This window comes from Microcebus murinus, chromosome 7 (assembly GCF_040939455.1).
Source record: "Microcebus murinus isolate Inina chromosome 7, M.murinus_Inina_mat1.0, whole genome shotgun sequence".
Taxonomy (NCBI): Eukaryota; Metazoa; Chordata; class Mammalia; order Primates; family Cheirogaleidae; genus Microcebus; species Microcebus murinus.
Genome location: NC_134110.1, coordinates 58,597,153 through 58,613,611, shown reverse-complemented (window position 1 = coordinate 58,613,611; position 16,459 = coordinate 58,597,153). Strand labels below are relative to the sequence as shown.

Genomic DNA, 16,459 nt, shown 5'->3' with positions numbered 1-16,459 from the left:
AAAAGAAAGGAAGGAAGGGAGGGAGGGAGGGAGGGAGGGAGGGAGGGAGGGAGGGAGGGAGGGAGCAAGAAAGGAAGGAAGGAAGGAAAGAAGGAAGGAAGGAAGGAAGGAAGGAAGGAAGGAAGGAAGGAAGGAAGGAAGGAAGGAAGGAAGGAAGGAAGGAAATGAAATCATCTTGGTGGGTTAATGTAGAAAATCCCTATCCATCCATGGGTTTACCATACACTCATTCATTTAACATGCATTTATTGATCACCTACTCTATGCTAGGCACTGTTCTAGGTGCTGAGGTTGCAGTAGTAAACAAAACAGACAAAAAAAAATCTATGCCTCCATGGATCTCACACTCTAGTTATGCTATTTCTGCATTTGCAAGGACCTCTTCACTGTAAACATGATTCTAACGTGCCTTAATGAATGAAGTCAATGTTTCGATAATAGTAGTGTGCATATAGTGCTTTATAGTTTATGCAAAACACTTTCATGTAACTATCGCATTTATTTTCAAAAGAATCTTAGGGAGCTTGCAAGAAATGTGACAGACCATTTAAATAAAGACCCAAATAATATTGTGTTCGCAAAAGAAACATGAACAAAGGGCATGCTTAACTATTTCTTCATAAGCAAAGAAACTCAATGACTAATATACATGAAAAAGTGTTCAGCTTCCTTAGTACTCAAATATATGCAATTTATAGCTGAAAGGTAATAATTTTTACCTCCAAAAGTAGCAAAAGTAAAAGAAAAAAATATTATGCGGTATCAAAAGATTGCACCCTGTGATACAGTAATTCTGCTTTTAGTAATCCATCCAATGGAAATAATCAGAAATTTGGTTTTAAAATAGCAAAAAAAAAAAAAAATTAAACTGTAAGTTATCCATTACTATGAAACCTAGATAAAGGGCCTAACATAAATAAATTATATAGAGACTCTTTGCTTGAGGCCACTGGTCATGCTGTCAGGCGGAGTGCCTTAGAATCTAAGGATTCTAACGTACATACTTGGATCATCCGAAAATGTTTAATGTCCCTGTGCATTGGAATGTCTACTGGGCATTCTACTAAAATTGTGGTTATAATTGTGCCTCACCGACACACCAATTACAAGCTAAATGTGCAGAAGAGGTTATTATGTATAAACAGGGGTGAAACTATGATTGACAAAATAAATTGGAATTTGGGACTATTATTGCTTTTACTAAGGTTTTTTTCCTATTATATCAATAGAATGGTACATTATAAAAGTCATTTACTTTGATATCTCCCCACTAGTTTGTAAATCTCTAATGTTTTAGCGTTTTATACATAACGATATAAAACATTTCTTAAAGTTTTACTATATGCCACATGCCATATTGAAGGCATTATCTCCTCCCAACAACCTGTAGCACTTGGTATAATTATTTTCACATCTACATTTTATGGAGGAGGAAACTGAGCCTCAGTGAGGGGAGGAACTTGCCCATGGCCATGAAGCCAGTATTGGCACAGCTAGGATTTGAATGCACTTGCCTAGTTTGGCTCTAAATGCCGTGCTCCTTAACCACTGGGCCACATACCCTAATATTTTAACTTATAGTAATTTGAGTTATTTGGATTATTTATCTGTCCAGTTAGATCCCAAGTTCCTTTAAGGTAAGAAATTCTTCACTCAACTTTGAGTACAGTGTATTGTACCCAGCTGGCACTCAATAAATGCTTGGATCGTAAATGAACAAAGCTGCAGTTGTTCTGAAGTCACTTCTGACTCTTTTCCCTCACTTCCTTTCCAATCTTTCACCAAGTTGTTGGGAAAGATTTTTCCTCCTGGGAAAAAAATCTCTTAAATCAATTCCTTTTTTAAAAAAAAAATTTGTTATTTTCCATTCCTTCCCAAGCCAGACCCTACAATAACCTCCTGACTATTCTCCCTGACTCCGATTCATCCTACACACTCACCACCCTAAAATTCTATTTAATCAGATTTCCCCAAACGATGAACACAGATGCAAGACTGAAACTCTCAGGCCCCTGGGTGTCCCCGTGTGGGCAGAACTCCCACCATCACCTTTGACCAAAAGCATCCTCCCAGGGTGACGAATAGTTACAGTTTAGACTGAGGTGGAGGGAGTTTCCAAGGACGTGAGATTTTCAGTGCTGACACTGGGAAAGTCCTGGGCAAACCAGGCTGAGTTGGTTACGCTGCATCTTCCTCCCAGTCTCCAAGTCCATTTCTCTGTACCTTGATGTACTCTGCAAATAACGCCGTTTTCTACTTGTGCCATGTAAAGATTGGGAAGCACAGATTGAGATGAACTCAAACCTTTACTCAAAGACATTCGCTAGCTCATGCTGCCTCTCAGAAGCTATGCTTAATCTAACAGTCAAAGCCCTTGGCAGCCTGGCCAGGCCTGATCTCCTCTTCAACCCCCTGCCATCCTGACCTCTGCACTCAGTCTCCAGGCTCCTTATTGCTCTACACTGCATCTCCCTCATTTGCTCCCAACTTCTCCCTGGATAGACTTATGGCCCCCGTCTGCCTCCCCAGAGCCACTTCCAAGGATTCCGTTAATTCGAAGCCCTTTCCCAAACCCAAGCCAGTCTTCTGTGATGTCTTTACAGATGACCTCAACTATGGACAGCTAGGTGGGCCACTCATTTGTCAAAGAGGCAAGCACAAGAGACCTTTCCCACTTCTTGTACTGATGTGCTGAGCCTGTTATTTTTAAAAGTTATTTATCCTTTCCCATGTTTATATCTTGTCTGTTCTACCAAAATATAGCCTCTTTGGTGACAGGTATTACACCTTATATTTATGTCACCCATAGTACTCAGCAATTTCTTACACATGGTAAACACACAATCAAATACATGTTTTCCGATAATTGATTGATACTGTCACGCGCCCCCCCCCCATGTAAGAAATTCAGCAAGACTTCCACACAGACCAATGCTCCTTTTTTTTTCTTGCAGGTAAATTGCCTTCTTTTATTCTGCCTCCAGAATCTTAGCTTTCCTTAAATGCTTGGTAGGAGGATAGAGCAAAGTATGAACATTTCCCTCCCCTGGTGAGAAGATAAGGGTGGAATCACGGGGCAGGTGCTGACAGGAAGAAAATATGGCAAAAATATAAAGAATTCACCTTTAAGAAATTTTGGAGAGGCAGAGAGCATTGCAAGTACAGAAAAAGATATATAGAAAAAGTAGAGAGAAACAGGCTTCACAGAAAAGGAAAAAATAAAGCAAAACTAGAAGATGGGCAGAGAAATGTGCAAAAAGCCCCAGCACAAATGCCAAGTTCTGCCTCCAGAGGGGCAGCCCGTTTGACCCCTTCCAGAAGGTGCTGTCCGTGGGCTGTGGGCAGATGGCAGGCCTGTGTGCATGTCTGGCAAGCCCTGCCCAGACAGCACGCAGCCCCAGTTACAGGCCTGAAGGCAGGCACGGCGAACCAATGGAAAATTTCCTTCAGGCAACATAATCTCAGCATGAAAAACAATATTGATCCGTTTGCCTTCCAGCCAAAGAGAAATCAAGTTAGACAAAGGAAATTAGGCAATACGTTTAATGTGACGCCAGTTGCAGCTGCAAAATAAACCGAATGTACTCTGACTCTCCTTCCCAAATGCTCCCTGGTTTGCACCGGCCACTCTTCGGGAGGGCGCCCAGTGGGTGTTCTGTAGGCACATGAAATCTTTTAAACTAAAAAGTCAACCGGGCCGGGCGCGGTGGCTCACGCCTGTAATCCTAGCACTCTGGGAGGCCAAGGCGAGAGGATGGCTTGAACTTAGGATTTCAAAACCAGCCTGAGCAAGAGCAAGACCCCATCTCTACTAAAGATAGAAGAAATTAGCCAGGCATGGTGGCTGGTGCCTGTAGACTCAGGAGGCTGAAGCAGGAGGATCGCTTGAGCTCAGGAATTTGAGGTTGCTGTGAGCTAAGCTGATGCCACAGCACTCGCCCGGGCAACAGAGTGAGACTTTCTCAAAAAAAAAAAAAAAAAAAAAAAGAAAACAATTTCAACTGCCCCCTGATGTCTGAAGAAGCCCTACTGCCAGCAGGATGTGCTCGGAACTGACGTCCAAGAGCACTGGCAAGGGACCCACGCCGTGCACTGGTCAAGTGCACACTCGTAACCCAGGACAGAACATGCAATCTGTTGTTCTGGAACACAACGAGGAAGCACTGGCCTTGGATTCCCGGATCTCAGCTTATACGCAATGAGAGTCAGGTATTGAAGGGCCAATGTGCATGGTTGTGCAAAACATGTACGGCTGTAATCAGAGGCCCTGATGAATAGGACACAGTTACGTGTCTGTACGCATGTGTCTTGGGCAGGGGCCAATATTCTGTATTTCAAGGGTGAGGTGTGCAGTTAGAACAACACAATAGGTACAGACTCAAGTCTAAAGGTGACTATCTCAGGGGAAAGTGTCCCGAGCCTGAGTTGTCTCCACTTCCTCCCACACCTGCCAGGGTTGCTGGGCCTACGAACTGTGTTTCCGTGGCTCTGGAGTGGTAGCTCTGGCCAGAAAAAATCTTCTGAGTTGTGGGCTTACGCTAGCAGTGAGAACTAATCGCAATTGAAAACACAATGACTGGAGCAAAAAGCAAAAGCCACCACCTCTCTACCTGCCCTGCCCTTACCACCCTGGCGAAGAATGAGGTTGCGCCTCACCACTTGGTCTCCAGCCGTCTGCTATGCTCCAGCACAGGGCCCAAGATACGGCTTCTAGTGACTGGATAAATGAACGTGGGACAAGATAAAAATGTAACAGAGACAAATGGATATGTCTGTCTTTAGTCACAAAAATCAAGCAATTTCATGTTTCTGCTGGGGAACATGTGACAGCATTTCATGTAAAACAAATCAGGGGCCACTTGAATGCCCTAGAGAAACTCATGTATGGATACAAAGATATACAGTGTCCGAAATAGGGAAGAATTGGAAAAAATTTAAATGCCTGCCAGCAAAATACTATATCATCAATTATAGTATATTCATAAAATAGAATACTATACAGCAGTAAAAATGAATTAAAGCAAAGCTACACATTTCAACATGGATAAATCATAATATCGAAAAAGTTGCACAATGTATATAGTGTAACACAAGTCATATGAAGCTAAAATATACAGTATTATATATAATATATTAATATATATGTATGCCTTGGAAATGCATCTATATATAGTACAAACAGAAAGAAATGCGTGGGAGTGATAAACACCAAATCTAGGATAGTTGTTGAGGGGAGGGAAGATTAATACACAGCATTAGCTGTATTATTCTTTGTGCCTTTTGTTTATACTAAATACTACATTTTAAAAATTTACATACATTGTAAAGTACTATCTGCTCAAGCAGATTTAAAAGTGTGATATAGAAAAGCAACCATTTACTATAATCCTGGTCATCTTGACATAAATATCTGAGGATACCTGATACAAGTTTTTAAATTACTAACCAAATTAATGGAATAAGATATTAAAAGCTTATACAATTTCTCGCATTTCACTGTTTTTGATCTATAAAAGCAGTGATTTGATAAGGTTCATCCTAGTAAAACATACTAAGGGAAATGCAAACTTCTGCATTTAGCTATAAAACGAATCAGCCTCACATGTTTCTGCTATGATGATAAGACAGGCAGAAACATGCCCCGTGCTGGGACTCCCATGCTCATAGGACATGGACAAGTATGTGTCAAGAGAAGAGTGAACAGGAGAGTGGGTCAGGCCTTTGGGATTCTGCTGTTCATGGACCTAACGACACATCGAGGCATTTGGAAATGCTTATCTGGTGATGGGAAGGCTTTCTGGGGCCAATAACTCTATTCAAATGTTTGAATGAATGAATAAATCAATGAATGAACCATCATATGAGAGCATAGATATATCCTGCCTAGTTCCAGAGGTCAAACACGTTAGGAGCTAGAAGGACGTCATTTTTAATGCAAGCAAGGGACGAATGTCCTAACGAGTGTAAGCCATCCCAGAAAGACTGGACTATTTGGTTGGGTAGTAAGTTCCCTAAAACTAGCAGTAATCAAGCAAGGGTATGGAAAACTCTGTCTGGGGGAGTTAATTGGACTTTATGAGTTCCAAAGTCTTATCTAACTCTAGGACTCTAAACCAAAGTTTCTCAAACTTGAGTGTGCACCAGGAGCCTCCTGGGGGCTTGTTAAAACACAGATTGCTGGGCCCCAGCCCTAGAGTTTCTGAGGCACCAGGTCAGGAAGGGCCTGGAATTTGCATTTCTAACAAATTCCCAGATGATATTGATGTTACTGGTCAGGAACCATACTTTAAGAACCTCCATCTTAAAAAAAAAAAATAAATAAATCACTTAAGTTTTTTGGCATTTCAGTCAGCCCATTATAAAAGACTGCCCTTCCCTGTAGTTCTCACTGCCTCCAAATATACTTTCTTTGGGAACTTCTTCTAAAGGGAGGGGTGTATTTTAATGATGATTTCTCCAAAGGCCTTTGTAGGAAGCCATGGCTTTTTGCTGTACTCTAAGAGTGTAAGGACCCTGGGATTCTTTTCAGGTACTGATGTTAAATTTCCTTTGGTCTATTTTCACTCTGTCTTCTGTTTTCTCAACAACCATGTATTTAAGATAACTGGCCAGAATTAGGGATGGGTCCGAGACCAAAAAACAGAGTTGTTTGACCCACAAAAGGATCCAACCTGCCTTAAGCTCCATTAATGAGCAGGTCTGCTGGTGCTAATTAGCCACAAACTCTGGACTGTATTTTTGTCAAGCTTTGGGAAAGAAGACATAAGTGCTGAAAATTCTTTTTTTTTAACTCAAAGGGAAGAAAATGTAAAATGTGGATCTTGAACCGGTTTCAAGAGCAGAAAGAGAAAGTTCAGACAAAATTTAAATCCCACATTTGTTCATTGGCCCAAGACTATTGGTATCTGGTTTATTCACTCTACAAATGATTGTTGAGCTTCTATATGTACCTGGAGCTGGTCTGCAATTTAGCTGTAAATAAGCCAGGCAAATACCAAGGACAGAAAAACATACATGTCAGGTAGGAAGAAAAATATACCAGGTGCTTAGTTAGGAAAGCCTGTGCCTTTCACCCAACCTCCCTTGCTGCTTATTTTTTGCCCAGTCCTATGCTGAAAATAAACTGTGCTTATTCTGGCAAAGGCAAGTGATCAATGATAGAATGAGTTACTGCAATTCATTTCTGCACTGCTCTTCTTTTATAATTTGGAAAAAAATGTACCTATTAGTGGTAAAGTCCCTTGAAATCATTTCTAGTTCATTTGAAAGGTTCAGTTGCATAAGAACATGTTTAAATAAACAACTTGAAATAAATAGTGGTTAAAATTTTACCCACATGTAATCAGCAAAGCTAGCTTTTTTCATATCTAATCCAAACTTATTTTTAAAAAAAGCAAATGTCATCTGAAGGTCATAAAGGTGGTTAGGTGTTTTGTTTGAACAGTTTCATTGCAAATAATTTTTCAAATGTGTCAGCTCTTGGGGCATTTAATAATTCTGATTTAATAAGGCTATCTTAGCCAAAGAATCCATCCAAGCTTCTCATTTTAGTCATTCTTAGTGAAAATTGGAGGTATGCAAGAAACATGGGAGATAGAGTTTTTATGTGAAATACAATTCTAGGATCTTTTGGTCTGGTCTGAATTAAGTCATTCTATAAGGACTTCTGAATCACAGCTATAACTAATAGTAGCTCCCACTCATTCCACAAATTGACCACCTACTGTGACTAACTGACCACCTACTATGTGCCAAGTCCTACTGAACACTAATCATGTCCCAAGCAGCTTATGTACACTATCTTAAACACTCACAACAATGCTAAGAAATGAGTATTATCATTATGTCCATTTTACAAATAAATTGAAATTCAGAAAAATTAAGTAAGATTTCCAAGGTCACACCCAGCTTGTTAAGTGGCAGAGTAGGAATTTAACCCAAAACTCCTTCTCTTTACACTACAGCAGGGCTCCTCCAATAGCCCAGATGACAGGTTGGATTTTGTGGGTTAGCAAAAAGCACTTGTTCCTCAAAGTAGTTTAATATCAGATGCCAGAAAATTGGCATAATTACTATATGTGTGTGTGTGGGGGGGGGTAACTACGTGAAGGATACCTCTGTATCGGCAAAAAGCACAACCTGGACCCCTGAGTGGTGGCCCTGACACCATGTTGCCTTTTTGAACCTGTGCCAGACAACACAATGAAAAATCATGGCATAAATTGTCTTTATTTCCACGCGTGCACCCAAGACAACGTCTACGTCTCCTGCTCTCTCCTCCCACACAAAGTGCACCGGGATGGTTGTGGAGAAAGGGACTAGGGGAGGAGTTAGTGAAAAACACTCGTAGAAACAGGCATGAACAGCAGCGTTCAGGCTGACCAACTCTTACGAGCAGGATCGCAGGCTGCCATGCTGACGTGCACGTGCATGTGCATGTGTGCGGGTGTGTGCGTGCATGCTTATTTTAGGAGGAGGAGGATTATCAATTACCATGCACAATTAGTCAGACGATACACAATGTGCAACTTCAAGGGAAAATGTCTAGTAGCTTCTGTGAAACAGTCACTGATGATGTAGCTACACAAATAAACCACAATCATCTCCCTTTGCCAAAGGGCACCTTACTCTTCCTTTCTTCTTTCTCCCCACACCCTACAGTCCCCACAACCCAAGGATGACTGACAGTCGTTCTTCCCCTGCTTTATTTCACACACAAGGCCCCCTCTAGAATCCAGAGGGACACAATCATAAGCTGCAAGTCATTATTCTTCACTGAATATAAAGTTAAATTCATTTATCTCTATCTCTGATGAGAAAGGGAAGGAAATTAAGCAGGAAAGATGGCACAATGCCTTCAAGAATGGTGTGTTCAAGGTCAAAGCCTACTATAATTGAGTTAAAAAATAATAAACTGAAATAACTGTGAGCAAAATATGCCTGCTCTGCAGAAACAGGCCAGCCAAAGTCTTCATTAAATGTTCCAGTGCACACAATGTGTTAGCTGTGTGTTTGTGTGCCTGAGATTCTGCGAGATACCCTGTAGCTCATAAATACTGAAAAGGGACAGTTACCATAGTAACTAAGTGCTATTTAATGAATACCAAAGAACTGAAGCTCACAGAATAGTCTTAAATTGCCAGAACATGAGTTACTGCTGCTGCTACGGGCTTGCAAGTAACTTACATGCCATTCTCTCTAATAAGATTTTTAACAAGTTGACCAATTTGGCTGATCTGTCTTGATCACATGACACCACAAGATTCCATCTCGACACCGCATGAAAAGCATGCTCCTGATTTCTTTCCCCTGCCTCTAAGTACCAAGATATTCTACAGGAATGGGTCAAACATTTAGATAGGGAATATGTCCATAAATTTGAAGCTTTGACCCAAGTAGTCAAGAGTTAGGACACATCCCTCTGTCACAAGCAATAGACACTGGCTCAATGAGCTGTCAAACTGAATACAGCAGGCTCTTTTATTTCCAAAAAGGTGAATGCTCCCTTTGCACTAAATGCAGTTTGTTTTTTATTGTGCAATGACACAGAAAAGCTATTGCAGCTGATTTTTGCAGGGACTTTTTACAGGCTAGTAACGTCTTAGGTACTCTTTCATCAGGATGTCTGTACCTCCCTGCAGACGCCCACTCCCCATCCATCAGCACATGTCCAATTCCTCAATCTGGAATCATCTGGCTTTTTGCAGATTTAAAAGAACAAAAACAAGCATGGCTGCTCTGCTTTCCTTCCTACTGGTCTCCCTCGGTAACTTCAATGCAGTCCATTTTTAAGGTTACAGATGTGTGGCAACCATATTACATGCCTTTAATAAGTAACAAGAATTTTAAGAAATGAAAACATCTATGTACCATGAAGACAAAAATCATTAGCAAATGCTTCCATTCTCCAGAGGCTGGTTTGTTCTTGCATAACCAGCAGCTCAAAGGGCCTGGTAGGAGCTAAGCTCAGTGTGGGCCGTGGGCGCCCCCTTCAGCATCCGGGGTGCAATGCGTGTTGTCTGCATTTGAGATACTAACCAGTCAGCAGGACTATTGTTTTTGCTAAAACTGGTTCAGGAAATTTTGTAGGAAAACTCTGGCCAACATCTAATGGTGTGCCCAGACAGAAAGGCTGTACACCACCAGCCTGCAGCTGATATTAAAATCAGCTAAGTAAAATAAAAGGGAAGAATTTCTTGCAAGGACAAAACCTCCATAGATATATCCATTTATTCATTTAATGAAGTAACGCTTTTCCAAAAGGTGAGCTCGATTTGGAATAGCCTCTGTCTGTCATAGACAAAATTAAAACTGGAGACAGCCTGTGACCTCCTCACTTTCCCATTCCATTCTGCAGCCTGAAGCTGTTCTCTCTCTCATGCAGTTCTGGGCCTTACCTGCCTCCTCCCAGATCCACCTATCAATGCCTCCCTTTATCTCAGTGCCATGTTTAGTCTTGACTTTAGGGCCATACACTTCCTTTATTTTCCTCTCACGTGTTACTTTATCTACTCTAACACAAGAATGATCTTTCTGCTTTGAAATTCTGTGGCAACTTGTTCTTGCCATTTGTATGATATTCTTAACACATCCCTTCTTAGACTGGGACTATTTGACTTGACATCTCCAGTCCTCTCCCGACTGTCCTAAGGGCAGGGCCCTCAGCGTCTGGCTCGCCCAGGTGCTTCTGCGCAGAATGAGCTCGTGAATGAAGGAGAAGTTCTTCCTCCTCTCCTTGGAAAATCCTTTCTACTTATATTCATCCTGATCTATTCATGCTTTCAACAGTCGTGTGCAATAAGTAAAAAGCACAAAGTGGGGATATGCTCCTACTTTTCCTTTCACCATAGCTGGTGCTAAATAAAATCCTTTTAATTTTCCTTTGTGCCATTTCTCAGTCACACCAATCTTCCCTGAAGTGTGGAAGGCTGTATCCTTCTCAGTCCTCTGTTCAACTTTTATTGTGCTTCTACTCTATGCTGAACTGGGCCAGGGCTACGTGATACAGAATCAACTAATACAAAAGACCAAAGCCTAACTCCTTACTCCCTAGGTATGGGCTGCACACAGTGACTTCCTTCCAAAGATTACTACATAGAAGGGGGGGGGGAGATACTGTATGGTGGAAAAAACTGGCAAAATGACCTCGGTCAGCTGACCCAGGCTGACATCAGTAATGGTAAGTCATGTCTACAGCATGGACCTTTCAAGTGATGTGAAAACAATGGTACCCTACTTCTGAGATCTTCCTCCCCAAAACACATAACCCAAGGCTACTAACAAGAAAAGCATCCCCCAAGAAAAGATCACAGGAGAGGGACATTCTACAAAATGCTTGATCGGTGTTCCTCCAAAACTGCCAAGGTCATCAAAAACAAAGTCAGAGAAACTGTTACAGATCAGAGATGCCTAAGGAGACATATGACAACTGAAGGTAATGTGAGGTCCTAGGTGGAATCCTGGAATGGAAAAAGAACATTAGGTAAAAACTAAGCAAATCTGATAAAATATGGACTCTAGTTAATAATAACATATCAATATCGGTTCATTAATTGTGACAAATGTACCATACTAACATAGGATAATAGTAGTGGCAACTGACTAGGGGGAATATGAGAAGTCTCTGTACTATCTTTGCAACTTTTCTGTACATCTAAAATACTCTAAGATAAAACATTTATTTTAAAAAGTGAAACTAGACCTCAAGCATATTAACGAGGGAAGAAGTAAGTAGAGACTGGGGCACAGGACCGTTAGCAGGTGTGCCGCACTCAGCAGGTGCAAGGTGGGAAGAGGTGGGCCGTAACAGTGGTAGGGGTAGTGTCTGAGGACAGTGGAAAGCTATGGACGATGCACAGAGGGTTAGAAAAGGCTAAAAATACTGTCTCGCATCAGAAAGGTCCTCGTTGAGGTCATCAGCATAAATTTTGGTCGGGAACAGCCAGCCCAGATGAGCAACTTTCTCATAACAGCCAGGCCAGGAATAGAGAAAGCTGGTGCTGTGGTCGACCCAGATAAAGACTCGGCACACGGTTTCTGCAACAATCTCCCTCTTTCAGTGGGAAGCACGATAAACTCGCTTTCTCTTTGTTCCTCTATTCTTCCGGACTCATTATTCTATGAGGCCTCCTCTTCTACAGCCCCATCTCCTTTTTCCCCCTTTCTGCAATCTTCACATTAAAAAAGATAAATAATGATGGTGCAAAATATTCTGATGGCGACTTAGAGAAAAATTTTAAATTAAAGGATTAAAGAAGCAAGATATAGAATAAGCTGAATACCTTAAAGAAATCCAAGGGAGGCTAGATCAATTCAATATATCCTGAAAATATTTCTCCATTTGTCAAAAGGACAGTAAAACAAGAAAAGATAAGAAAGAAAGGTCCCCAATTTTTTTAAAAGGAGCCGAGGGTCAGAGAAATAGAACCCTGTGGTTCATCTGCCTCCCTGGTCTCCAAGGGCAAAGTAGCTGAAGCATCTAAATACAAAAATGTACTGCAGATAATGATGCCAGTTGAACTACATAAATGTAAAATAACCATAATATTGCATATCTTGACTTTGTGTAACACGTTCTCAGTTTGCAAAGCATTTTCACATGTATTATCTCGTGTGACTCTAACAAAAACCTGGTGAGGTAGGCGTAACAGCTATTAATAATCTCATTTGACATATGAGAGAGTGGATTTGCAGATACTTTAAATGGCCTTTGATGGAGCTGGGATCAGAACCTGTGCATGAGGCTCTGGGGTGTGTGCTGGTTTTCACTGTGCTTAGCACCTATGTGTGCACAATAAGCAGACATAGATAAAGAAGACTTAATAATAGTAATAATTAAGTGCCAAATCTGTATCTTTACTCCCTAAAGACATACTTATAAAAATGTAAATATTTAATTTCTATTACCATGATTGCATAAAGTGAAGGGCAGATATTATATAAGAAATACTAAAGAACTGATGAGAGAAAGAAAGAAACTTAAAAGCAAAACATAAAAGCTTTAGAGTTTGACCTTAAGTTAGTTATTCTTAGGCTAGAAATGAGGGAAATTAAGCAGGTAATATATATAGATCTTAAAAAAAACACACACACACATCTGGATCATTATGTGCTATTCTGAAACAACTGAATGGGAAAGGAAGGACAAAACAATGTTATAGAAATCAGTAGCTAAAACTTGTGAGAAAGTAGTCTAAATTTATATAGTCTAAAAAACATGACTCAAGGAGACATAATCACAGCCTATAAATACCCTCCAGGCAGCCATATATGGTAAATAAAGTAAGAGAATTATTCACAACCTAAGGCTCAGGTCATTTCTCTTTGTCCAGTTGTCTAAGGGAGACAATGCTTTACACCTGAGCTGATGTCGTTCTTAGAAATTCTGATGAGGTCTCTTGAGGCTGGGCCCTGCTGGAGCTACTCAGGTGCAGAGTTAGAAAGAAGAACTGCAGGGAACGGCCTCCCAGGCTCTCCACACCATTACTCATATCCCTCAATGGAGTATTGTCATTTCCCCCCACCTTTGATAAGGAATAACAGAGAATGGAATCAAACCCAAAAAAGCTTTTAGTTACTGTCCCACCTGATTGGAAGAAAAAAATGGAATACGAACAACTAAGTAGATTACAAAGTGCTCTGCTTTGATCTAAGGAGATAGAATGGTACTGGATCTCACAAAAAATATAGAAGTTTATAAAGTCAAAGTCATTGGGTCAGGGTTCTCATATCAAATCTATCACTTACACCACTGTACAGTTATTGCTTTCTCAGTGCCACAAGGTGATCATATCTGTCTTACCTGGGAAATCACATTTTAGATACCAAAGCATTTTTACAACCTGCTGAGAGCTGTGAAGGTGCAAATTAGTACTAATTATTGACATTACTGTGACTCTCCCAGATGGTATGCTTTTAAAACATCATTTTTCACAAATATTTCTTTCACATGATAGTTTTCTCCCTTTTGCAAATTTCTAGGTTTTCTGATTAAATCTTGTAATTTCCTTGAGCCATAATTATTTCAGAAGACTGACCTGGTCCCAGCCCTGGGAGCAGCCTAAATTGTTTGAATTACAGCCAAGATGACCCTGGACAGGCTCCTGCTGGGTATACAACAGCCCTGGGTTGAGTGATATTTAAAATATCAGGAGTTCTCTAAACACAGCATGCTCAATTCAGCCACAGATCAATCCAAGTCCAACCAATTTTTTTATTGCCTTCCCAAGCACAATTTTTCTAACTAGTAAAGAGAAGCTGCCACATTTGGTTTCACTTGTCTTCATTTCTTATGCATGGAGAGGGACCTAGATCATTTGACAAGCCGATATTTTGTCCTTAAATGGGGGATAGTTCCTTGTTGACATAATAGCAAAGACCCAGAGTTGTGACTAGGTGGTATCTTGGGACATTTGTGTATATTAGATGTTTATCCCACCCTTCACTGCATCACATGGATTGGAACCAGCGATGAGGTGATACCCTGAAGTATGTCACTAAAGGCTACTTGCCATGACCACAGCCTGCCAACCATGTGAACCAGGTCCTGGATGGGGAAAATGACTCCCCAGAGAGCATCAAGCACAAAAAAAACTAAGTATTTCCTGAGGGAATATCTTGGGCTTGTTTCTAGGCTCACAGCGATGGTAACTTAGTGCTTCAAATGGTCATCTTTTCTCCAAGGGTCACCCAGGAGCACTTCAGCTGAAGCTGGGCCTTTATGATAATATCACCCTCCAACTATAGACTTTTTCTGATTACAATAGAAAACCTAATAGACTTTGGATAAATGCCTGTACAATAAAGGCAGAGGGCCTACCGTATTCCTGTTTACACACGCACATGTGCACACACACACACGCACAAAATGTTAAACTATGTAATGGGATTGTCTCCATTACAACTACAAAGTTTATGAAAAGCACAAATCAGGATACAGGTGTCATTTGTGTTAACATGCTGTAAGGAGAAATTAACAGAGCTTCAGCCCTTATTGAATGCTTTCCTGAGCTGGTGGAATTTGCCAGATCTGCAATATTAACATAGAATTATGGAAATTGGAAACAAAAAGCTGGAGTCTATTGGGAATGATAGGCTCGAGATGAACTCAACTGGAAAATTTGGCTAACTAAAAGTGACATTCTTTGTGCTGGAATTTTTTTTCTCTGAAAGCTTCAAAAAGGCTGTAATTATTTTGAGTTTTCAATTCAACTCTTTTCAAACTAAGCCTTTTATTTTCTTCCTTGCTCTGTACCTTTCCTCCATATGAACTTGGGAGTTTGCCAGGCACTGAAGTGGTAAATTCATATTGGTTTTATATACATATCCATTTCCAGAGAATGCCAAGAAAAACAAAGGAATATTTGCACATCAAAACCTTTATCTTGTGTATAGGCTCAAAATACCTGAGCACAGCTAAATAAATCACCTAATAAGAAATGGCTGATTATTGCCAAAGCATAATTACTTTGCAAGTTAGTGCTTTCTCTCCATGGTGAAGCCAAGCAATACAAGGACTTAGACTTACCTTGTGGCTTTTGGGTCCCAAATAACAATGTCAGCATCTGATCCTACAGCTATTCTTCCTTTTCTTGGATAGAGATTAAAGATTTTGGCTGCATTTGTGCTGGTAACTGCCACGAATCGGTTTTCATCCATTTTACCACAATGCTATAAAACAATTCAAATAAGAAAATGCATTTATTCTAATGATCAAATACTAAAAAACCTGCTATTAATAAATGTACAAGGCTTGCATCTCTTAAACCAAACAGAACTGCATCTAATTTCTTATATTGAGAGGCCAACATCTAAGGATGCTGATGAGTATTAAAAAATCACGTCCAGGCACAGTGACTCATGCCTGTAATCCTAGCACTCTGGTAGGCTGAGGCGGGAGGATTGCTCGAGGTCAGGAGTTCGAGACCAGCCTGAGCAAGAGCAAGACCCTGTGTCTACTAAAAATAAAAAAATTAGCCAGGTATATGGTGCTCGCCTATAGTCCCAGCTACCCAGGAGGCTGAGGCAAGAGAATTGCTTGAGCCCAGGAGTTTGAGGTTGCTGTGAGCTAGGCTGATGCCACAGAACTCTGGAACTCTAGCCTGGGCAACAGAGTGAGACTCTGTCTCAAAAAAAAAAAAAAAAGTATTAAACAATCATAATGATAATGATAGAGTTAATGAGGTTACATATGGAAGTCTGAAGACAACTTTTCAAAAACATATCAACTTAACAAACAACCCCATTACTTTTTCCCATTCTTCCTAGAATCACATGATATTGCTACAGAAGACAGCTAAGTGTTAGCAATGGTATTTTCGATTCTCATTTAGAGTTTACCACCACCACCTTTGGCATTTATGACCTGGCTTATTTACTGCAGACCTAAGATTTATGAGACAATTATGTAGACATAAGATAGAATATTAAAGTGTTAAAGTAAGATAGGTAACACCTTTTA

At 40.5% G+C, this 16,459-nt stretch overlaps 1 protein-coding gene across 1 annotated transcript in view; it reads right to left on the bottom strand.

Moving 5' to 3' along the window:
* DPYS (dihydropyrimidinase) overlaps positions 1–16,459 on the bottom strand; it is a 72,325-nt gene that overhangs the window by 25,398 nt on the left and 30,468 nt on the right. Inside the window, exon 7 of the mRNA XM_012784262.3 lies at positions 15,527–15,669. Within this exon, the coding sequence (XP_012639716.1) occupies positions 15,527–15,669 (143 nt within the window). The remainder of the gene's footprint in view (positions 1–15,526; positions 15,670–16,459) is intronic.